Source organism: Durio zibethinus, chromosome 23 (assembly GCF_047325235.1).
Source record: "Durio zibethinus cultivar Kanyao isolate XHJ-2024 chromosome 23, ASM4732523v1, whole genome shotgun sequence".
Taxonomy (NCBI): Eukaryota; Viridiplantae; Streptophyta; class Magnoliopsida; order Malvales; family Malvaceae; genus Durio; species Durio zibethinus.
Window position 1 is genome coordinate 3,019,395 of NC_143184.1, and position 23,121 is coordinate 3,042,515.

General features: G+C 35.3%; 3 protein-coding genes and 1 pseudogene across 53 annotated transcripts; 2 read left to right on the forward strand and 2 right to left on the reverse strand.

Moving 5' to 3' along the window:
- The first annotated feature begins 1,247 nt into the window (after nucleotides 1-1,247).
- Nucleotides 1,248-3,121, forward strand: LOC111313362 (protein CURVATURE THYLAKOID 1B, chloroplastic-like). Its single transcript, XM_022914029.2, has 6 exons — nucleotides 1,248-1,600; nucleotides 1,701-1,804; nucleotides 1,912-1,998; nucleotides 2,123-2,185; nucleotides 2,548-2,585; nucleotides 2,747-3,121. Exons 1-6 carry the CDS (start codon nucleotides 1,432-1,434, stop codon nucleotides 2,802-2,804), a joined length of 519 nt encoding a protein of 172 aa, XP_022769764.1. The 5' UTR covers nucleotides 1,248-1,431; the 3' UTR covers nucleotides 2,805-3,121.
- Nucleotides 3,122-3,533: 412 nt separating this feature from the next.
- LOC111313363 (protein DMR6-LIKE OXYGENASE 2-like) lies at nucleotides 3,534-5,488 on the reverse strand. Its single transcript, XM_022914030.2, has 4 exons — nucleotides 5,227-5,488; nucleotides 4,842-5,089; nucleotides 4,446-4,767; nucleotides 3,534-3,925 (listed from the first exon to the last, which is right to left on the reverse strand). The coding sequence occupies exons 1-4, from the start codon at nucleotides 5,443-5,445 to the stop codon at nucleotides 3,683-3,685; spliced, it is 1,032 nt and encodes a 343-aa protein (XP_022769765.2). The 5' UTR covers nucleotides 5,446-5,488; the 3' UTR covers nucleotides 3,534-3,682.
- Nucleotides 5,489-9,956: 4,468 nt separating this feature from the next.
- Nucleotides 9,957-17,105, forward strand: LOC111313986 (protein LATE ELONGATED HYPOCOTYL-like). Of its 50 annotated transcripts, XM_089752751.1 has the most exons (12): nucleotides 9,957-10,089; nucleotides 10,212-10,245; nucleotides 10,380-10,406; nucleotides 10,739-10,867; nucleotides 10,988-11,099; nucleotides 11,321-11,382; nucleotides 14,535-14,753; nucleotides 14,856-15,044; nucleotides 15,132-15,467; nucleotides 15,585-15,785; nucleotides 15,921-16,310; nucleotides 16,420-17,105. In XM_089752751.1, the coding sequence occupies exons 4-12, from the start codon at nucleotides 10,829-10,831 to the stop codon at nucleotides 16,834-16,836; spliced, it is 1,965 nt and encodes a 654-aa protein (XP_089608877.1). In that variant the 5' UTR covers nucleotides 9,957-10,089; nucleotides 10,212-10,245; nucleotides 10,380-10,406; nucleotides 10,739-10,828; the 3' UTR covers nucleotides 16,837-17,105. The 50 variants fall into 50 exon arrangements, with proteins under 50 accessions (XP_089608877.1, XP_089608856.1, XP_089608858.1 ...); XM_089752730.1 differs by having other exon boundaries at nucleotides 10,380-10,475; nucleotides 10,734-10,867; nucleotides 15,585-16,310; XM_089752732.1 differs by having other exon boundaries at nucleotides 10,380-10,475; nucleotides 15,585-16,310.
- A 617-nt stretch (nucleotides 17,106-17,722) lies between these two features.
- Nucleotides 17,723-23,109, reverse strand: LOC111313988 (serine/threonine-protein kinase ATG1a-like; annotated as a pseudogene). The gene is made up of 13 exons (XR_016332645.1): nucleotides 22,578-23,109; nucleotides 22,363-22,480; nucleotides 21,657-21,715; nucleotides 21,255-21,319; nucleotides 20,770-20,863; nucleotides 20,595-20,675; nucleotides 20,400-20,511; nucleotides 20,119-20,173; nucleotides 19,708-20,000; nucleotides 19,257-19,621; nucleotides 18,419-18,716; nucleotides 18,261-18,328; nucleotides 17,723-18,182 (listed from the first exon to the last, which is right to left on the reverse strand). The product of XR_016332645.1 is annotated as a serine/threonine-protein kinase ATG1a-like (transcript).
- Nucleotides 23,110-23,121: the final 12 nt, after the last annotated feature.

The window sequence follows — 23,121 nt, forward strand, 5'->3', positions numbered from 1 at the left end:
CAATCTGTGATAGAATTTAAAAATTAAAATAAACAAATACAAGAATTAGGATTAATCAGCACTTAAAATTTCAGGATCCTCAAAACACATTAGCTGCTATAGATGCAACTGATTTGGATTTTTAGAAGGAAGAAATTCCTTCAGATTTCACATTCAAACAACTAAAAGTTTTGACGATATATCTGGTGTGAGTCATGAGATGGAGTTCATCAAATTTCTTCTTGCAAAAATCACCAGTACTTGAGACAATGAGTATCTAACCTTGTGTATGTATCATGAATGGAAAACTGAATATATTAATCAAACTGTTGAGATTTAGACGGGCCTCTGCTCGAGCAGATTTTTTTTCATTCAAGATTAAGCATTATGTGCCTTTTAATAGAAAACAATTAAGTATTCGGCCCCTCCATCTACCGGTTTTTTTTTTTTCTTTTGGAATCTCAAAGTGTAGTTGGGCTCCAAATGCATCTTTAAGTTTAACAAATTTTGTTGTAAGTGACTAATAACATTACTGAGAAAAAAATAGCATTAATCAGAAAATCAAAAAATCATTACAAAAATCAAATCCAAAAAACACCCAATGACCAAAAAAAAAAAAAAAAGCTCATAATATGCTTTCAATCAATAAATGCTTGGAAAAAAAAAAGACTGCAAGTGCATTATAATCTTTTTCTCTGAAAAAATAATGGGTTCGTAGGCTCCCAGTACCCCCTTTATGATTCTTTCAAATTCATCCTCAGAAAAAGGATTATAGGTTTAGGGTATTATTCACCCATGCCTGTACAAAATATTTCCAAAATTTAAGTACGTTGGTTATAAAAAAATATTTAAAAAAGAAATCACTTGGTCAAAGGAGATTGGAGTAGGAAAAGAACCCTAATTTTTTTTAAAAGAGGATTAAAGGAGTTTATTTTTAATTTTGAATTTTTGGTAATTTTTTTTGTTGATATGATTTATCATTTATATATAATGATGTGGATTTTATGTGTTCAAAATATCTTGTTTTAAAAATTAAATTTAAAATTATTATCATTTGAGAAATGAAACTACAGAGTACATGGGTACAAGAAAAAAACTTTGGGTTCTTTCTGAGAGTTGAGAAAGATTTTGACGCAGTGGAGGGCCAACCTGGAGCAATATCCGATCAAACACCATAAATTGCCTATCCAACCTCCATGTCAGCACTATCTGGATGAACTGAATGAGTGGTTCTGTGGCTTTAAAGGCGGACGACAAACCATCTCCACTTCCCCTTTCCAAATTATCAGATTATTTCCAACTAAAACCAGACAAAGAAAAAAAGGAAAGCAACAAAAACATAAAGCAAATAAATTTATAAAAACTAACCAAATTGCATCATTTCTGCATTTCATTGACCTGGGAAACTCTCTCTGGACTAGAGAACTACATCCTGTTAGAGGTTGACTATCAATGGCTTCAGTTTCCTCCAGTGCACTATCAATCCCTTCCTCATCTACCCTTGTAGATGCCAAGTCCCCTCGTCAAACAACTGCTGCATCCCTACAATGTGTGACTCTTCCTACTCTTCCTCCTCTGCCCGTTCATTCCCAGAGTCGTCCCTGGAAGACCACTGCTTACTGTAAGTTTAATGACATATATGTCAATATGTCATTTCATAGATATATCACACACTTGATCATGCCTGAAGTACAATACGGAATGGTGTTTAACTGTTTCAGGTCGCAAGATTGCTCGAAATATGATGGCTATGGCCACAGGTGAGGCTCCAGCGGAAGTTGCGACAACTGAGCTGCCAGAAATTGTCAAGACAATTCAAGAAACTGTAAGAATTTTGCCTCACATTTCTTGTAATATTTGTTCTTTTTGTTCATTTTCCTGTTATTATGCAGGATTTTGTATTTATAACACGAAGATATTATTGGTTTTCAGTGGGATAAAGTTGAGGACAAGTATGCTGTGAGTTCACTTGCTGTAGCAGGAGTGGTTGCCCTCTGGGGCTCTACTGGACTGATCTCGGTGAGATTCTAAATATGCGGATTCTTTTAAGCCTTAACTGATTAAGCATTAATCATGAATAGCATTACACTTCAATTTTCAAATATGAGAATTAAATTGATTCAATGGGTGTCTTCCCTAACAGGCAATTGATAGGCTTCCTCTGATTCCTGGCCTTCTGGAGCTAGTGGGTATTGGCTACAGTGGGGTGAGCTGGATTTAATTCCCTTTTGTTTCAAGTGAAAGTTCTATAGAAATAAGAACCCCCAAATAAGTTATCATCTTCTTTACTAGAGGTCAGGATTATTTATCATATCCATATATTTTGTTTAAAAGCCAATTCTTTAAAGTATCAAGTTATCAACTGAGAAACATATTTCTGTTACTATCAGTCTTGTTAATTAGGATTTTGATAGATTCCAAGACAAGGTTGAATATATTCTCTACTTCCTCTCAATTGCAAATGAGTTGACTGATCAGATATATCCATGAATAAAATAATCTATAAATTATTAAATCGGGAATTCCCATTTTCTTATGAATTTTTCTATATATTGTCTCTCCTTGCAGTGGTTTGCATACAAGAACCTTATTTTCAGGCCTGACAGGCAAGTCTTCTAATGCATGCTCTCTCAATTAAATCTCTCGTTGCCAGTTCATTTGTGCATTATATTTAATCTTTTTAGCAGAAAAGACCATTATGTTCTATCCTTTCTAAGAATATTACCCGTATCATTGACGGTCTTTCATCCTACTTCTTAAAATTCAGGGAAGCTCTGGTACAGAAAATAAAAGACAAATACAAAGAAATAATTGGAAACAGCTAGAGGAAACTGGTTAAGTATGCTGTTCAGATGAGGTGAACAGTTGAAATCTGAAGCCAATACTTGCAGCATCAACATGTGATCTTGCTTCATTTTTTTAGCATAAGTGCTAACCAGAGTAAACTAATGTGATATGGTTTTGGTCATGGGAAATTGAGATACATGCATATTTTTATTTTCTCCTCCGTAGCATTCTATCTGGTGCAAATAATGATCTTCTTTTGTCAACGTAAACAGTAAGAACTACAACTGTATAAATTTCCAGTGTGCTTTTGCTTGGCTTCATGATGAGCTACAGAAGATAATTCACTCTTTTGCAAGAGAGTAAAAGGCTGTGGAGCCTCAGTACCTCTCCTCTATTTCTAAAGAAAGATCAAACTAAGAAACACTTTGAGATGTGCAAATTACAAAAGAAAAGTAAGCTTCTAGAATTTTTAGGATTAGCTAATAGATTTGTCACATTATTGTTCGTTATATAGGGTTCTATCTGAATTTCTCTTTGTATCTCATTCAAGGTTTACAACTCTATATTTAAATCAAGGTAACTAAACATTTCATCCTCCAAATTCCTTTTTTTTTTCCACCCAATAATTTTTGTTTGAAGTCTCTTTAATGAATTTCTCTCATCTTTAAGTGCCTTACCATCTTAGTACATGGCACACCACTATTTGAGTGACATGAAAAATAATTTTATTATTTAAATAAATATTAAAAATAAAAATAACATCTGATAAGTAATTAAAAGAATATATAAATTATATATAAAATAATATACAAGATATATATTATTAAATTTAGAGGAGTATATATGAATTAATTATTTAATTATTTATTTCTAAAAATAGTAAATTCTTGCGTCTCGTTACATAAAGACAAATGTGTTAAATTTTAAACATGTCTAGACATGTTTCAGCGTTGAGACCCCGTTTCCAGAACTTCTGGTAGTATTCACTGTATGAATAGTTTGTGTAGAAGGGAGGATGATCCTTGTCGATCAGTTGCGGGGAAGGTCGCATGACGGCGTCGGGTGATGGGCAATAGAACGTTGGAATAGAGATCCTCTCCTCCTTGCAATTCACCACTGCCCGGTGCAGCACGCTCCTGTAACTATCGTTACTGAGTACCTGGGAATTAATTATTATTATTTTTTTGAACAACAGAAAGTGAGAGCTTTTCTATCTTCAAAAATATGTAAAAAAAAATTAATTTCTAGAACTACTTGGAACAATTCGGGCAGACCTTTTCAAATTCAATATTTTCACTGCACATAAAATTTTCTAAATTGCCGAATTGAAAAGTCAACAACCCTTGAATTTGTCTCTTGATTTCTATTAATTAGCAGCGGTCTACTCTAAATCTCTTATACAATATAAAATGGTGTCAAAGATGTCTCTTACCATATAAAAATAAAAATATAAAACCAACATGGGTTTTCAATTGATTTTAAGGAGGTGAATATTTTTCTAATTAAAAATATATTTGGAATTAACAGAAAAATCAATATACGTGTCATTAAAGTTTTATCCTATATATTATGATTGTTTTGAGAATACGTTTCCCAAGCCAAATTGAGTGGGAAAATGAATGGAAACTCATAATTACTGATAGGACTTTCTATAAATATGTACGTATTAAATGTCAAACCTGTATCTGGTCACCAATATTGACAATAAAGGTGTAGGGAATGGCGTTGACAGCAATCCACTTGCCATCTTTGCGCACCTGCAAACCAGGCACATCATCTTGAAGGAGAATGGTGATAACGTTAGGATCAGCATGAACAGGTAAACCGTAGGTCAGCTCTGGCTCGGGACAGGGTGGATAGTAGTTGATAGCCATGTGTTGCGCATGCTTTCCCAGTGCAGAGTTGATATAGTCCCTTTCTAGGCCTAAGCTTTCTGATATTGCTTCAAGCAGCCCCAGTGCCAGTCTTCCGGTATTCTTGCAGTACTCAGCAGCATCTTCTCTGTGGAACAAGAAAGTAAAAAGAAATGGGAATAAATTAAATAAAATATACCCCTGAAGATGTGGTTGTGGAACCTGAAAGATGGAGGGTTGGTTGGCCATTCATGAACATAGTCCTCTAAAGGGAAGCAATGGAGTCTTAAGTAATCCCTCCAGCTAGATACATTCTCAGTTTTCACATTGAAACTCGTAGAAAGTCTCGTCGTCTTCATAGGATCGTCGGAGTAATTCTTCAATCGCTCACTCTCCGGTAAATGAAAGAAGTCTCTTGAGACATGCAACATCTTATCTATCACCTCCTTTGGAACGCCATGATTTTTAACCTTCACAGATAACAACGTTTCTTGAAATATTGTAATTAATGTTACTCATGGTCATGGATACATCTTTTACATGGAAGTAAATCTGGAGTAAAAACAAAAGAAATTAAGGACTGCACAAACTAAGCTATATCGTGTACCTGAAAGAAACCGTAATTTTGGCATGCTTCGCCAATCTCTTTGATCACACTAGAGTGGTTAGGACCATAAAGGCTTTCGAGATCAACAACAGGGAAGGAATGATCAAAGGTAACCTCATTGAGGTTTGGACGATCGGATTCAGATCGAACATAATTTGGAGGAACAGAGCTCACCGTTGATACAAGGTCAGTTAATAGTGGCTTCATTTGTGTAGCCATTGGAGGAATTGGTCTTATAGTACTTCTATCCTGACTCGTCAAATTTCTGGGATGGTCTTGATGATGGCAAACTAACAAATTTATAGAGCCCTGAAGCGTAGATATTATGAAATTGCAGGCTGAATTCATTGGTGGGGTCCTTTCTTTTCCATTTATTGGAAAGGAAATAATTTTCCTAAGAATAGATAAATCTAAATTAGTTTCTATAATACTCAAGTCCAAATTTATTATAGTCTAATCAATTCACTCAGTCCATGAATATTATTAATGTAAAAAAAAAAATTTATCCACAGTTTTCATTAATAGCTTTTTCTGACAAAAATTTTTTTTTTTAAATAAACTCCGAAGATGTTGCAATTTGATATTATAAGTTTACAATAGAATGATTAAAGTAAAATTTATCTTTTACACTTTTCAATTATAATTTTTGTAAAAAATATCCACGTATTATATTAAAATTTTTATTTTTTTTACAATCTTCCAGTGATCTTTGTAAAAAGATAAATTTTCTTCAATTACGAAGTGTCACATATCCAATAAATTTTTTTAATTAATTAATTAAAAAAGTTTTAAATGATTAATTAATTATCGAAATGTGAATTAATGATATTATTTAATTTAATCATATAATTAATTAATTAATTTTATGACTAATTAAATATATCACTTATTAATTAAAGATAAAACACTTAATTTGACCAATCAAACTTCATCAATAAATCATTAATTTTTATCTGTATTTAAATTACAATTGTTTAAAAATAAAATAAAAAAGGTTGTTTTCTTTTAAAACTCTTTCTTTTCTCGCATACTAACATTATAAATGTAGTGTTTTTCTTAACTATATAATTCACAATTCTAAATAAAAGAAAAATATTTTGAAAACGTTAAAGCCTCTTTAAAATCTCAACAGCAAGTTATTAAGAATTGAAAAATTTTTGAAAAACTCGAAAAACAAGATATTGCTTTTTGATCTTAATTCTTTCTAAAGAAAGGAGATAAATTCTATTTGTTCAAGATCAAGTTACCAAAACTTTTGAAGCATTTAAAAACAAGTTTTAACGATCCTTGAAGCATTGAAGAATAAGAAAATTTGAAATTGATCTTTAATTCTTTTGTTTTGGATTAAATGTTTTAATCATATTTATTTCAATTGAAGAGATGTTAATTGCTTATTGAGTAGTTATACTTATTTTTTAATTTTTTTTATTTTTTAAAATTTTGATATTTGTACGTTTAACAGTTTAATTTTAAAAATTACTTGAATTAATAAAATTAGTATTTGTCCTTAGATTGATATAATTTTTAAAGTAAGTATTTTATTATTAATTTTAAAAGATTTGTTATTAAAAATATAAGTATATTCTACCAACATAAAAAAGTTATAATTTAATAGACTTGAAATTATATAAAATATTGTTTTAGAAGATAATAAAGATTTTGATTTAATTCTTTATCTATTATCTTTCATATTCCCGGGGTTCTTCTCACGAGAAAGGGACATTGTTATGTTTTAAAATCTTGGTGAAACAGTTGCCTAGTGGTAGATGCAGAACGACAGTTACAAAAGCGGAGGCAAATGACTTTTGGTGCTTCCAGCATGGTCTTTTTAGTTTTTATTTTTATTTTCTTCACTTTTTAGCGATTAAATCATCTCTGCCGATGTCCTCCTTATGGATTGAGCTGGCAATGAGGAACACTTTTCTTTGGTAACTGTCCTATGGTTTCGTTTGATATACAAATACAGAATAGCTCCAGATTTACTTTCAAAATACTTTAAAATTAATTTACAAATAAAAAAGTTGGTCATTTATGAATGATGAATCGATGGCTGACATATGAACTTTTCAAGATAGTTTTTTCGCAAACTAATGAAGTGAGCAGGGTTCCATTGTCAAATTTGACTGAAGAAAAAGATGCACTTGTGCATTAGTTATTCAATGACATGAATTTTTTGCAACGGCGTTTTAAGACATAAACTCAACAATCAGAGATCTTATAGTCTGAATTCATGGCGTTGCAAATGTTTTTTACATTGACGTATGTATCAGATTTAGTCAGAACTTAGAATGTTCAACACAACCATCTTTATACAAGTCTTGAGATATACTAACTATTGGCAAAAGTCTACTATCTTCTTTGTATCTACTAAAGAGTTAACTTGCAAAACTCATCAAATATTTTTAGCTTGGCGGCTGAGAAACGCCTCAAACGCTGTTTAATTGTAACCGTATACATTGCGGACAACAAAAAGGTGAACGCCCAAACCGGAAAAGCATTGAAAAGCAACCAAGGAAAAAGAGATAAACGAGAAGCGCACAAACATAACGGTTCTGACAAAGTCAGTCTAACTTTCATCTTGAAAACCACCATTGCCAAAGGTTTCCCGATAAAAACAGTGAGCTTTTGCATCAATGCTCACGATTTACATCAGGGTTCCCCAAGTCCGTGGTTAGCTGCTTCACGAAGGAATAACGTCATGGTTCCTTCGTCACCCAGAGCATGAGTCAGCAACTGGTGAGGGGATGACTAGGTGTTCAATTGTTCATATCTACCAGCCACCTTTGACAACTGGTGTGTCTTGACAGTTGCTTACTGGGTTGGTAATTTTCTGTTTAAAGGGAAATTAACGAAGTATTTTTAATAAATCAATCATCAATTTACAAATTTTGAAAGAAATGGGAAAACCAAGTAGGTAGTAATTATTGAATTAAAAAATAAGCAACAAAAAAAATTAGAAATGAATAATTGAGGTAATCCAAATCTTTTTCGGTTATGCAACAATGCTTTTTACTGTAAATTGCAGTTCTTTTGGATGTGTACTTTGGGACTTGTCTTCTCAGACTCTGTTTGGTACATTTTACTGAAACTGAAATTTTCCATCTTTTTGTAGTAAAAGCAAAGAGGAGCTTTCCAATTGCCATGAAACTCCAATTCCAATTATAATCTATGAAATTTGGATCTTGGAATGTGAAAAGTACAATCCATCGGAGACATCATGGCTTGATTACTTTTCCTTTAATCCTGGTAAGAAATCAAAGTGCAGCAGGAAAGCCTCATTTTAGTTCTCGTATAGATATAAACGCAATTAGGGGCACATCTTTCCAAGTCAGAGAATCGATAGTCTTGTCTTTTCGTATCAATAGAAATGAACTTTTGGACAGAACAGGAAGCAATCCATGTCTTTTCGATTTTGACCCATATTTATAATTCAGAGCTTTCAACATTCTTCATGTTCAGAATTGCTGTTGGCCCATTGGAAAATCCATCAATTTGGGTTCATTCTTACCCTGAAGCCCATCCTTGTAAATTTGTTCTCTACTTAAAATAGCAGGCCACTTAAAAGTTAGTCTCCCTGTCCCCTCCCCTATATAGATGATCTAAAGTCTAAACCCCCAAAAAGGAAAGGACAGATCATTTGAAGGGTGAGACCTAATTTCACAATGATTTTATTCTTTTTTTTTAGGTAAATGTCGATTATTATGCAAGATATGCTAATAAATTGAAAAGTAGATCTATTAATCTCTTTCCTGAAGCATCCATTTAGATTCTGAAATTTTGTGTGATGCAATAACAACTAATTCAGGTCTAGAAATATGTTGTTTTGAAATTCATTAGTCTTGTGGGGCTCAGTTCTTCCCAATTCAATGCAAACAATCTTAAATTTCAAGTTTATCTTAAAAAAAATAAAATAAAATAAAAGAGAAAACAGGGGGAGGGAAAATGTCCCTAGATTTGTTGCTAGGGGATCATCACCGTAGATCTGCTATGGAACCAAATCCAGTGGCTTTGACTCTAAACTTACGGCTTCTGCCTGAGCAAACAGTGGAAAAGATTTATCCCCCAAAAGCTTCGCGGAACCGCATGAACCGCAACCGTCGCACTTGACATCCATTCCCACTCGCGTCTCGTGCTTTTCACCCATTAATGCCGGACTCCACATCTGCCCCCAACCGCCACGTACCGGTTACACATGCCTCGCTTGCACAACGTCATCCTCTATTTCACACTTGTAAGTACGGAAGCCACCGGGACAAACAGGCAAGCGGTAAAAGTCCACCTCACAGGAGGGTCCCACGTGGCATAGCTGGAGGCGCTTTTACGGACTTAACCTCACAGGATAGGAACTTGTGGCTGAGATTTGAAGGTAGGAAGCAGCAGTCCAAGTGCAAAAAAGAATAACATAAATAAAATAAAGAAAAATAAGTGAAAAAGCGCAAGGTTGGGCGTTAGCTAAATCAACCATTAAATTACTGCCACTTGGCAACATCCAGTGCGTCTCTCCTTTCTGTTTACCGTTCAGTCTTTCGCAGCCTCAAATCAAAGTTGCCCAACATTTTTTTTTTGGTTTTTAGAAAAATAAATCCACATGAAATTGTAGTGGCTGAGATTTCTCCCCACTTCTTCCAAACTGTAGTTTCTGGCGTTTTAGGTCTCACCGAAAATAAGCTTGCTTTCGCTTCTGCTTTGCTTCTTTAAATTCTTTTCTTCTTAACCAAAAATAAAAAACCGTTTTCCAAATTCTTTTGATTCCGATCTCCTCATTGCCGGAAACCATGAGTTCTCCGACAGGTCTCCGGTGAACTCTTTTTCATGCGTGATTGTTGCTTCTAGAGTTCTCATCCAACATGGCTGTCTCTCAAGGTATTTCCACCGCATTTCTAGGGCTTTCCTTCTTTACTCTCCGTTTGGTTGCCTCCTAAAATGATTGTTTTCTTAATAACTTTGCTCCGCTCTTAGTTTAAATTCATGTTGTTTGCACGCAGTTGAGTTTCTTTTTTCTTGGTAACCAAATAGAAGGTAAAGAATACTTTTTTTCGTTAAATTTTATTTTTTTGGCTGTCAAAACGGCAAAGTTTTGCATTTGCTGGAGGTTTGGATGTGGAACTGTGTTGCTGATTACTAATTAAAGCTTTTCTCTCATTTCTTGAAAGGTTTTGGCGTCTACGGGTTCGTTTTGGGTGAGGATTCTGAATAAAGGAATTTTCTTTTAAGTTCTTTGGAAGAAGCCGTCTCTTCTCACTGTTACGGTGGATATATAATTTTTTTTTAAAGTTCCAGAGATTTAACTTTCATCCAAAGTTTACCATGTGATTAAATAAAATAGTTATGAAAAAGTATATAATTTTATTGTTATGATTATGAATGTTGAGAAAATAATATCAATTGGAATGGTAATAAAAAACAGAGACGGATCTCTATCGATTGTTGTTGGCTTTTATGTTTTGCAGTAGTAAATAGCTATCATCAGGTTTTGTGGAGTTCAAAAACGGCTTTGTTATTTGTAGTATAGGACGAGGAAAGAAATAAAAGGAGGTTTTGCTTTACCCGTTGCTCGTTAGAGAGGATTTGAAGCAGCGTTAGCGCTGCCCAGGTCCTGTCAATGGACACATACTCCTCCGGGGAAGAACTCGTTTTTAAGGTATTAATTATTGAAACAGTTAAAACTTTATTTTTTTTTAACTTATGCTTGCTGGAATTGTAAAAGTGGAGTTTTTGTTGTTAAAATCTCTAACTATTGAATTTTTATGTCCAATGGTAGACTAGGAAGCCTTACACTATTACGAAACAACGTGAACGATGGACCGAGGATGAGCATAATAGGTTCCTAGAGGCCTTGAAGCTCTATGGACGAGCTTGGCAACGCATTGAAGGTTTTCACTTATTTTTCTATTTTATTTTATTTTATTTTTTTGTGAGGTGGAAAAACAGAAATATTTCAGTTACTGTCATTTTAGAACTGTTGTTATTGTGGATTGAGCTAAAATTCGTTGGATATGCCTGTTTGGACTGACATATGAAATGCTTTTGTTCTTTATTTTCTTAATTGGAGATCTTTCTCTTCTCTCTTTTCTGTTTACTTGTTGATTTGCAGAACACATAGGAACAAAGACTGCTGTGCAGATCAGGAGTCATGCTCAAAAGTTCTTTTCAAAGGTCATTTGGTGCCTTCTTGCTTATGCTTATATTCAATGTATATTTCTGCTTCTCAACTCTTTTTTCTGCTTGAAAATACATGGAATTGATCCATCAATTTCACTATTTTGATCGGTTGGGAAATCTTAATGATTATTCTCTACCTTATGTTGCCTTTCCGTTTACTTTTATAAGCAATTTTGTTGATTGATACAACAAAAAGGATATAAGAGGTTTCCTCTGGCATATGCAAGCAACAGAATAAGGAGGAAGCGTTAATACCTAATACTTGTAGAGATTACATAACTTTTCTTTGTCAAAAACATGTGTCCTATATCAGTGATCAAATTTATAACCAGTTATATGAAGTACCACACTGGATTTTATTTATTATCTAGAAAAGGCATCAACCTTGAGTAAGATGAGCACCTGAGCTGCTAAATACTAATTTAGCATACCTCATTCAGGGTGATAGCCTTTCTCCTATCTACAAATTTATTTTGCTGTTCTGGAGATGTTCAGCTATTGGTCTCCATATGAGATCGGCCATTAGGTGTGTTCAAGGATGGTTCATCATCATCAGATCTTATCTGTCAGAAAAGAAAGGAGCATGTTCCATTTTTAAGTTGCTATAAATTATTACTTTCTCGTAGGAACTTCACCAGCTTTTTATGCACAAGGCATCCACTTGTCTGGTCACTTTTGAACCGTCTGATGCAATTTTTTACTTAATCTACCACAGCAGAGGTTTTGGCATTTAATATTTTTGGTTTTTTGGCACATAATAGTCATTTAGGTGCATTTTAAATGCTAGTCTGAATTTGTAAAGGGAGTAAAATCCACCAATAATAAGGTACTCAGCAGTAACCATGTCCCAAAATTTTGGCTCTGCTTCAAATTGAATTCTTCAGCATCCATGGGTAGTATGTACTTCATGGACAGTTAGGATTGCCAATTAACGTATCCTTCATGTGTTGACTATCTAAAGGTTTTGACTTTGCTAATAGTTCAATTCATCAGCGTCTGATATTGACAATGAATCTGTACTTAGTAAAATTTGATAGCTAGCTAAACTTCAATTATAGTGGCAAGTATCACATCCTTTCAAGACAATCTCTAAGGGACTTTTGTCCACCTTATTACCTGCATTTGCAACATGTCTCCAGTACGAGGTGGGAGTTTAAAATGTAGTTTTAGGGTGTTTCATATATTGTCCAGCAGGAGGTCTGATGAACTTTTACCAAAAGGATGTTCTTTGCTAGTCATTATGTGTTTTAAGATGTTGATCCCATTATGCCATATGTTCTTCTATATGACCTTATCTGTGATAGGGTGGAATCAGCTGAGTAGTTAGTGCTAGCAAGGATGTCACGTGTCTTATGGTGTAGGTTATAATTTGTTGGATTACAGGGTGAGTTGAGGCATCTAGATTAGTGGTGTGAAATCTCTTTAAATGTTAGCAAGAATTACCTAGTATGAATTAGAGACTCACTAGGTCTAAAATATGAATTTTCTTTTTCTTTCCTTCCATTTCTGGGAATTGGGAGAGTTTGGCATGCAGGATAAGCTACTCATTTATGGTTGAGGATAATACATCTATAAAGATCTGTAACTTATGACACAGAACTAATGTCATTTTTGGTGATGAGGAACATATAATACTAATCTGCATATTTTACTTTTCATCAGAAAGATGATTGCTAATTGAAAACTATATTATACCCACGATATGATCATGCTGGGATCAATCTGTCCCAGAGTACCTTAAGATTTGCAGCCAAGCATAGGAGCAGCTGCTTGGGTGTGTAAGATGTGCCTTATAGGTAATTATGATGTTAGATTTGAGGTAAGCATCTCATAGGTCCATATGAAGAGATTATTCTTATTTAGTGAATGTGGTATACTTATTCAGTAAAAGGAACCACTCATGAAATTTTACTGGATTCTCCTTTAAAGATTTACATCCCGCAGGTTATTGGCGGTCACCTGCCAATTATGTTAAATTAAAGGTACATAATAACGATTACTTTTATTCCTTCAAATTCTTGATTTCTCAAACAAAATGCTCATATTTTGTTGTTAGTAGTTTCCAACATCATATTTATCTTGATTAGCTTATGATTGATAACTCTGACCTGGAGGATAAGCAAATGAAGATTGTTCAAGATTATTATGGTTAATGCTTTTCGAATTTCTTTCTTCCCTCTGAAGTCTGAACCATAACATTGTAATGATCTCAATTTTACATGACAAAAAACATCATGGATAGTTTGATTCACATTATACGGATAAGTTGACCTTATGCAAGATTAAACTATTTTATGCAGAACTTAAAGTGTGATTCCTAAAAAACCACCATTAATTTTCTTTCTGTATAATAGACTAACCCCTTTCTTTCCGTCTCTCTCTCTCTCTCTCTATATATATATATATATATATATAATATTAAAATTTTCTCCTAGTAAAAGAGAGGGGCTGGTTTAGCCAAGCAGTCATTTAGCCAATGGTCGTGTATGTTAGTTCAATTGTGGCCTGTGTGCATGTCTTGTGCTGTCAAATGTTATATTTCACAGGAGTCTTTGAGAGAACACATGATGGATTTAAAGGACTGAAAAAATGTAGATAACTCATTAAAGGCAGTTTACAGGATTTACCTTTTGGAATGATCTTACCTGATACGAAGGACACAATTGTTTATATTCTTTCAGAAGGGAGGGTAGAAAAAAATGTGTTAATCTTCTATAAATTTTGCTGATGGATTCTAATTATTTGCTGAGAAGCAGAGAAATCTAATGCATAAAACAGGCCTTTATAATTGATAATAGGAGTATAAAATTTTGTATGAACCTACTGTATGAGATATATGTAGATGCTGGAGCAATTATATATGTGGACTTCTACTTTCGTGATAATATTTTGTATTATTCTGGTTAGATTTTTCTATGTTGCATTCATATGAGAAAAACAAATTTATCTCTTTGTCTACAATAATTCCTGGGAAAATAAATTAATTAAAGGCAAATTGCATTATTCCATTCGTATCATATATTTTCATAGCACACTTCATTTATTGATGTTACATTGGCAAAATCAGTAACTGTAAATATTTTTATTTTTGATTTTTGGGCCAAATTTTCATTTTAGTTGACTATCGACAAATATTCCATTATCAGTTGGAGAAGGAGGCACTTGCTAAAGGCATTACAATAGGTCAAGCTCTTGACATAGAAATTCCACCTCCACGCCCTAAAAGAAAACCAAGCAACCCTTATCCTCGAAAGACGGGTGCTGCCACCTCAGCACAGGTGGGATCCAAGGATGGAAAATCTGAAATGTCAATATCTTTGCGTTGCAAAAAAGTGTTGGACTTGGAGAAAGAACCACTTCCAGAGGTTAATTTCTCCTCACGGACTTTGTTTATCTAATTATTCATGCTGCTTAGTTATTTTCCATTTTTTTTGTTTACCTAAGCTTCATATGTATCTTTTTCTTAGAGACCTAAGGGAGATGAAAAGCCTAGAAATCTGAAAGAAAATCAAGATGAGAGTTGCTCTGAGGGTTTTACCCTTCTCCACGAAGCAAATTGCTCCTCTGTGTCTTCGGCAAACAAGAATTCTATATCATCATCAGCACCAGTCAGAAACTCTTGCACTTTTAGGGAGTTTGTACCTTCGCTAAAAGAGGTAGAAATCATGATGAAAAACATGAACCCTATGTTACTCTAGAACTTTAAAGAAATTTATGAGGCTTCTAAACTTAATGTCCAACAGACAATTCAGGATAATGGTACAAATAAAGCTTCAAACTTGGAGAATTCTTGCATGTCACATGATAAATCAGCTCAAGGCCAGAAAAAGGATTATTTGGATGGTGCTTTACATACCGATGAGATGCAAGCCACTCAAAATTATCCTCGGCATGTTGCTGTGCATGTCTTAGATGGAAGCCTGGGAACATGTGCTCAGAATCCTTCCCAGGATACGCATTTTCAGGATTCTGTATTTCATCCTATGGGCTATGTTCATGGACAACCTAACATGTTTGCAAATCCAGCTGCATCTGCTACTACTGAACATCAGAATAATGAACCAAGATCTCCTCATCAGGCATTTCCAACTTTTCATACTCCCTTTATGCATGTTCGCCCCAATCAAGAGGACTATCGATCATTTCTACACGTCTCCTCCAATTTTTCCAGTCTCATTGTGTCTACTTTGTTACAGAATCCTGCAGCTCATGCTGCAGCAAGCTTTGCGGCTACATTTTGTCCATATGCAAATGTTGAAAGTTCTGTTGATTCTCCAGCATGCAGCCAAGGAGGTTTTCCATCTGGACAGATGAACTCTGCTCCAAGTATGGCTGCTATTGCTGCTGCAACTGTAGCAGCTGCTACTGCATGGTGGGCTGCCCATGGACTTCTTCCTGTATGTGCTCCTCTACACGCTGGCTTTAACTGTGCTCCTGCATCCACTGCTGCAGATCCTCCAATGGAGAATGGTCAAGCTCCAACTGCAAAGACAGAAAGAAAAGATAATACTGATCAAGATTTTTCCATGCAGGACCAACAGCTGGACCCCAAATACTCTGAAGGTTTGCAAGGTCAACATTCAGCATCTAGATCACCTACTTCATCATCATCAGACTGTGAAGAGAGTGGAGATGCAAAAGTGAATACTGAAGTGAAAGCTGACGATGATGAGAAGGCTGGTGCAGTAACTGAGCCTCAAGATGCAAATAAAACAAAGAACAGGAAACAAGTTGACCGGTCCTCGTGTGGTTCCAATACACCTTCAAGTAGTGAGGTGGAGACAGATATGTTAGAAAAACATGAAAAAGACAATGAAGACTCAAAAGGAGCTGATGCAAATCATCCACAAGCTGAGTGTAGTAATCGTCGTAGTAGAAGCATTAGCAACCTGAGTGACTCTTGGAAGGAAGTATCCGAAGAGGTGAGTTGATATGTCTGTTTTTCCATGTAGCTTTAACTTATTCTAATTGTATTGTGATATGATCGCATTTATGGCTCCACTACTTATTTGTTAGTATCTTTTTTGTCAGGGGCGACTGGCTTTTCAAGCCCTCTTCTCCAGAGACGTACTGCCACAAAGCTTTTCTCCTCCGCATGACGACAAGAATAAGGCGCAGCAAAAGGAAAATGTAGGGGAAGACGAGCGAAATACAGATGAGAAAGACAGAGAGGCATCAACTTTAGACCTCAACAGCAAGGCATGGGGATCTTGTTCTGACCATCAAGAAGTTGAGAAAAATGCATTGTCAAGAGGAGAGAGCATTGTGGAAGAGAGCCTGCTAACAATTGGACTAGGACATGCAAAGCTTAAAGCCCGCCGAACAGGATTCAAACCTTACAAAAGGTGTTCTGTGGAAGCCATGGAAAACAGAGTGATGAACACCGGCAGTCAAGGTGAAGAGAAAGGTCCTAAGAGGATACGCTTGGGAGGGGAAGCTTCAACTTGACTTACACTATTCCATGCAATTAACAAAGGAAAATTTTGTTTATTGCGTGTAATTTGTAACCCCCCCCCCCCCCCCCCCAATATCTTATTTCCTTTCATGTTTAATCTTAAGGCTTGCAGCTCACGAGACTTTTCGTGTAGGTGTGTGTGTACTATATGTCAACGTTGACGTACCTGGACCATGCCACTACGGTTAAAAAAACTCCTTTGAAATAGATAAGAAACATTAAGTACTGAATGGCCATTGATTTGGCCTCTTTTCTTCGAAGATATGCCCTTGTCTATATTATTCTTCTATCCCTTTGCTTAGTGATCAAATTCTGCAAAAGCTGAAACCTTTTTGATGCAGTGAAACGGCTAATTAATAAGAAAGGGTTTGTTTGCCTTTCGGTTGCCAGGGGTACAGACTCGTTTATGGAGACTTTTTAACTGCTTTTAGGCCTATTTCTTTCATTCTTCCAGCCTTAACTATAGTTTTCTACTTTAGATGTCAACTTTTCCTTGTTTTTTTAAGTCAATATCTAAAATTTCATTGTCAAAAAAATGTTGAATGGTGAGTGACATTTTTCAATATGATGAAGTATGCCACCAGGTTTTCATACCCCTTGTAGTTGCTGCTTGAGGAGGATGATTTGATCTCCAATTTATTTCAGGTATATGGTTGTTTCCACTACAATTTCATTTCTGAAGACAACAGGGGTCACTGCGTTGAGCCTGCCAGAGAGCTGCGGGCATGACTCAGAGCAGATTCTATCTATCAACATTTAATAATCGCTGTCAGGCTAGACAAAATCCATCAAGCATGCTTCCGGAGATCCAACATTAACTGAAAGAACTCTATCCATGTATAGTAAATAAGACTGTACAGGTTATAATTTCTATCCAGATTTGCAGTCTATCACGAGGAAGAATACTATTATTTACATGTAATTCCTCCTCAACATAGATCATTTTGCTCCAGACAGCTTTGGTAATGTACTTTTTCTATACATTAGATATATGTCCAAATCTATCCGTATAATGTCATTACCAGACAAGTCTTTCTTTATATCCTTGTCAAGAAAACACAATTCAAAAATTGCTGTAGTTGAAATTATCTATAGACAAGCAGCGTTATTCACTTGGGGGAGTCTGCAGACAGCTTGGAAAATGGTGCTGATGTTAGAAACTGAGATTGGTCTGCAAATAGTTAATGTAGGTCTGAATTCGCATCTTATTGGCAGGAGTCAGTGAAAATGGTGGGTTCAATGGCAGATTAAACGCCTCTCTTACAATAAATGAAAGTAAAAGCATTGCTTTAGAGTACGATGCTGCTGCAATACCTTTGTTCTCCGTATACTCATCTACCTAGAACAAGGAAAAAAACCCATTTTGTTGATTAATCACAACTACGAAGGGTGAAGAAAATAAATACAAGTTACTCACAGCTCTTCTCCCCATAGTGACTGCTTTTTGATATATTATTTCCATGGCATCAGGCATCTCAACAGTAGCTGCAATTATTTGACAAATATCTTAAATCAATCAAAAACCCAATTAAGAGTAGTTAATAACAAAGTATTGTTTCAGATTCACTGCCAAACCATCCATATCTTGAAGATGACATGATAACTTCTCCGCACGATCACATGCAACAACAAACCCTTGCTCTGCCCAGATGCAAACAGATGACGGCCTGGTTAAATCTACATTATATTCTGAATTTAGAGACAAGTTTGCACTACCCGGAACATTGCTAGGTTCATTGACTGAACTGCTTCCGGGTAATTCATTTTCTGCAGCAGAGGTCATCCAAGAGCCACAGATCTGAAGAGCTTTCTTCCATATAGCCAAGACAACAAGTTCAACCGAAAATGATTCTAGAAATAGTCCTGCATTATACTGCAGCCAACAGCTGTTAGAGATACTTAATTCAAGGCCATTGAGCATATCAGAAACCTTACTACAAAGTGAGAATGCAGTTAGACCAAGAATGTCATCTGCAACAACAGTAATAGAAATGTTGTTTTTAGAAAAATTAACAAGCTTTTACTCAACTATGAATGGAAAATTCACATGCTAAAATATAATGAGTACTAACTGTCTTTTACATCAGTTGTGAGTACAGAGCACATACAGCACTAAAGGCCATATGTTGCAACTCATGTTCCTACACTGCAAAATCTAAAGCATTTAAAAGTTTATCACCAAAAAAAAAGCAGGCTTTCTTGAAAGTTGAGCAGCAAATTTGAAATGCCAGATAATCTAACGCCCAGATAGGATGGGTATATAAATGGGAACAAACTGACTTTTTAGCTTTTCCTCTAAAAGCAACAAAATGCTGCTGCTAGAATAGAATATCCATGACATTCTCGGTCATGCCATTATCAGTAAACAAGATATACTTTGTATTTATTCAGCAGAAAAGAATAAAAAGATAACCTTTTCTTGAGCTAGTTCTGCTATAGCCTGAGCATACCGATGCAACAATTGCAGTCTAGTTGAGGGATGCAGTATGCTAAGTCCCTGCACTTCCCTTAACATAGCTGATTCAGATGATGTTGCCTGTGGATCTGATCCCTGAAATTGTGGAATTATTGCAAAACTAGCAGAACTCCCAGCAGCCTCCTTTGTTTCCACATAAACTGCTGATTCCTGGTCACTCTTCTTTGCCTGGCACTTTAAAAGCCTACTAGTTGAATTATCTTGCAGGGATGTCTCAAGGTAATAAGAGAAAGCCTCCATTGATGCAAAATGAGGGTTGACAATGACATATTCTTTCTCAATGTACTCCATTGAGTCAGCTACTGGTCATAGGAGGAAAATTAGGAATTCAAAAAAAAAAAAAGAGAAAAGAGCATAAATGGGAAAATGCTTTAGCAGAAGAACTCACCTCTAGGCTGATCTGATGAACATTGGTTATCAACAGATTTCCGTTTGTTATCACATACAATAAGAGGCACTGCCCCATGAGCACCTTCGACACTGGATGAACAACCATGCTCCTTTGAAAGTAATTCTATACCATGTCCAGATGAACTGGCTGATTTCATCTTTCTGCTAGATGTGTCCATGGGATGCCCAGATAGTAACTGAGATTTCTTCTCAGAGGCAGAAGAATCAAACTGCTCAACCATTGATTTTGATTGTGGAAGTGATGAGTCCAGCTCAAGATCCACTTTCTTGCTACAGATAATGATACAATAAATTCAATCCAAGTAGCTTGAATTGCTTTGACTACTGGACAACTTAACGTAGAGCATGTTGAACAGGGAGCATCAAATGTACTAAAAGAGGATTTTACCTTGACTCCCCAAGGAACTTGTGACTGAAAAATTCCATGAATGTCAGACGCTCAACTGCAAATTGAGTTAAACTTTAGATTAAAGGATCCTTACATAAGTATTGCAAGTAAACCAAAGATCTCAAATATTAGCAAATTGCAGGCATAATATCAAATTTTCATATTTTTTAGCATAATTATTAGTACTATATAAGAAGACAAACTTGAGTGTAGGACAACAATCACTTTAACATAAAAATATATGCAAAAAGCACAAAAACCTGCACAATAGTAACCAGTACCTGGATTATGACGTAACAGGCTTCTGCAAAGGTCAACACAATCTGGATGTAATTCTTCTAGGGCACCTTCTGGAAACTGCAGTTCAGTGGATCTCAATATATTCTGAAATAGCTGTGTACAGCAGAGAATCACAATAAATATGAGAAGCATTTAGGCTTTGATAATAAGCAAAACGGATTACTCTTCTCAGAAACCTGTAACTGATTATTTCCATCAAATGGTGGCTTCCCAGTAACCAGTTGAAATAAGATTGTCCCAACACTCCACAAATCAGCCTGCATAGATTGTTATATTTATGTAAAAGATAGAAAAACAAGAAAAAAAAACAAGAGGGGGGGGTGAGGGGAGAAAAACAATGTAGTGTTTCACCTTTGCATTATATTTCTGATTCTGAATAATCTCTGGAGCCATGTACAATGGTGAACCACAGAGTGTGTCAGCCAAGTCTAGGGGTGTCAGCGATCTGCCATACAAGGTTTATCAATGGCTTTCTATGAACAACAGCCATGTGTCAAAACATTCTATAATTATCTAAATCATAACCATGATTATATAATTTCGAATCACCACATGCAAACATGGCTGACCAGTTGTTTCATGGAACACATTGCTCTATACAGGCTCTGACAGAAGATTTTTTAAGGGGAGGGGGGGGTGTGGGGTGGGGGTGGGTCAATGTGTGTATGTAGGAAATAGACTTTTCCATTCTAAGAAACTAAGAAGAGAAGTCCAGCGAAAGTATCAAGGCCAAAGTATCAAAAGCAACAAAATGATGTAAGTTATACCACATGTTTGAAAGTCCAGCAATGTCAATGAACTTAGTCCTATGCTAAAAGCCCAATTAAAGTGCTCACCTTGCAAAACCAAAATCTCCTATCTTCAGTTGCAGAGTTGCTGCTTTAGTTGACAGTAGTAAGTTCTGCAAAGTTGCAACAAATTTAAAAGAAATAAATTGATAAACCAAAGATCCAGTCTTCATTACATTACAACTACAGATGTTAGATGCCAGTAATTACCAAATAGAGATACTCACATCCAAAAAAAGAGAAGCACACTACAGAATCCTACAAAAGAATAATGTCTAAATTTTTTTAAAACTAAATAAATTCTCCAACCAAACAACATGGTCGACACTAGGGGTTCTCATATCAATAATCTAAATTTGGCTTCATAGCATAGAATAACACAATCTAATGAGAATATCAATATTCTACCAAACAAATATACAATTAAACTATGATAATCAAGCACCAGACCTGTGGCTTTAGATCCCGATGAATAAGATGTTTTTCTTGAAGAACTTGCAATCCTGCAGCTGCACAAGATAGTCCACAAATTGTGGCCTTTCAGATTTTTCAATAAGCTAAATAGCAAGTGAATGTGGGATAAAAGGAAAAAATGAGCTCTTACGAAGAAACACTTACAACACACTCCCTTAACCACCAACTTATATAGAATTAATATGTTTGAATTTGAACAGCCAAATACTATTTACGTTGATCCTGCTCCAAATTGCCCAACCACTTAAATAAGTATTACAGGATTCAACTGTAACTGATGAGTGAAGATAAAAGCCAAAAAGAGAAAGGAAAGAAAAGTTACAAATTTCTACGTTTGGCATCATATCCATACACCTAAACACTGTAATTAAGAAGATCTTACAATTAATTAGACATAAAAAAATTTTTCCAACAATAAAAATTGCAAAACCCACTGCCTAACTATCAAGCATTTAATTTAAATACTGTTAGTACTAAACAAGCAAAAGTTTCTTCTTTTAACTGTTTTATGAGGTTCCCAACCAAAACCCACTTCCCTAAACATTCCAATGAAGAGCATCTAACTTAATTGCCCCAACCATTAAATACTTAACTTTAAACCAGCTACTACTATTAATGAGGTTGGGAAGTAAAAACCAATCCTACATTGCAATAGAATTTATAAAAATTCAAGATATAGTACCCAATTGCCTCATAAAATGCCTGGCAACTTCCTCTGACACTTTCCCATGTTGATGAATATAAGCCGCAAGATCCCCTCCATCACAATACTCCAACACTAGGTATATCCTATCATCAGTCTGCCACAGCATTACTTACACATTAATCAATCAAAAAATAATTCAAAATTGAAACAAAAAAGTGGGTTTCAATTGAATTTTTTAAAAAAAGAAAGACCTCAATGGCTTCAAAAAAGCGGATGATATTGGGGTGATTAATGGTGCTGAGAATGGAAATTTCGTTTCGTAGATTTTCACCAACTTTAGAGCTCAGGAGTTTCTTATCAATCTCTTTAACTGCTACTTCGAACCCAAGTTGCCTATGCCTTGACCTCCAAACCACCGCGGATGAACCCCAACCGATTCTGGGACCCAGTATATAGTCTCCCACTAGTTGGGCATGGCTTGGGCTCCGTCCCCCGAGATCCATCGTCATCGTTATCATCAACGACTAACGAATTGACTCACTCGCTTAACTGGGTTTTAGTTCCCTGAGTTAAAAACATCATCGTTTCTTGTCGTTTTGCTATTTGGTAATGGTGATGATGATGATTTTGTTAGAAATCCTTTGGGTTTTTTTAGCTCCTCAATTAACAAAAGAAAATAAGAAAAAGAAGAGAGAAGACAGACAGAGAAAGAAAGAAAATATTTGAAAACGTTTGCAGTTGTCTTATTGGACTATGTTTTTTATTTCTATATTTTTGCCCTTCATTCCGGTTTTG

What these genes read in the sequence shown, in the direction of transcription:
- LOC111313362 (XM_022914029.2), top strand. Translation starts at nt 1,432, where the DNA reads ATGGCTTCAGTTTCCTCCAGTGCACTATCAATCCCTTCCTCATCTACC. An exon ending in CTGGAAGACCACTGCTTACT is followed by an intron (nt 1,601 to 1,700) that starts GTAAGTTTAATG and finishes TAACTGTTTCAG; the next exon opens with GTCGCAAGATTGCTCGAAAT. An exon ending in TCAAGACAATTCAAGAAACT is followed by an intron (nt 1,805 to 1,911) that starts GTAAGAATTTTG and finishes ATTGGTTTTCAG; the next exon opens with TGGGATAAAGTTGAGGACAA.
- LOC111313363 (XM_022914030.2), bottom strand. Translation starts at nt 5,445, where the DNA reads ATGGCTACACAAATGAAGCCACTATTAACTGACCTTGTATCAACGGTG. An exon ending in ACCAACCCTCCATCTTTCAG is followed by an intron (nt 4,768 to 4,841) that starts GTTCCACAACCA and finishes CTTGTTCCACAG; the next exon opens with AGAAGATGCTGCTGAGTACT. An exon ending in ATATTGGTGACCAGATACAG is followed by an intron (nt 3,926 to 4,445) that starts GTTTGACATTTA and finishes ATTAATTCCCAG; the next exon opens with GTACTCAGTAACGATAGTTA.
- LOC111313986 (XM_022914915.2), top strand. Translation starts at nt 10,829, where the DNA reads ATGGACACATACTCCTCCGGGGAAGAACTCGTTTTTAAG. An exon ending in TGCTTATGCTTATATTCAAT is followed by an intron (nt 11,420 to 14,505) that starts GTATATTTCTGC and finishes TTTTCATTTTAG; the next exon opens with TTGACTATCGACAAATATTC. An exon ending in AGAAAGAACCACTTCCAGAG is followed by an intron (nt 14,754 to 14,855) that starts GTTAATTTCTCC and finishes TCTTTTTCTTAG; the next exon opens with AGACCTAAGGGAGATGAAAA.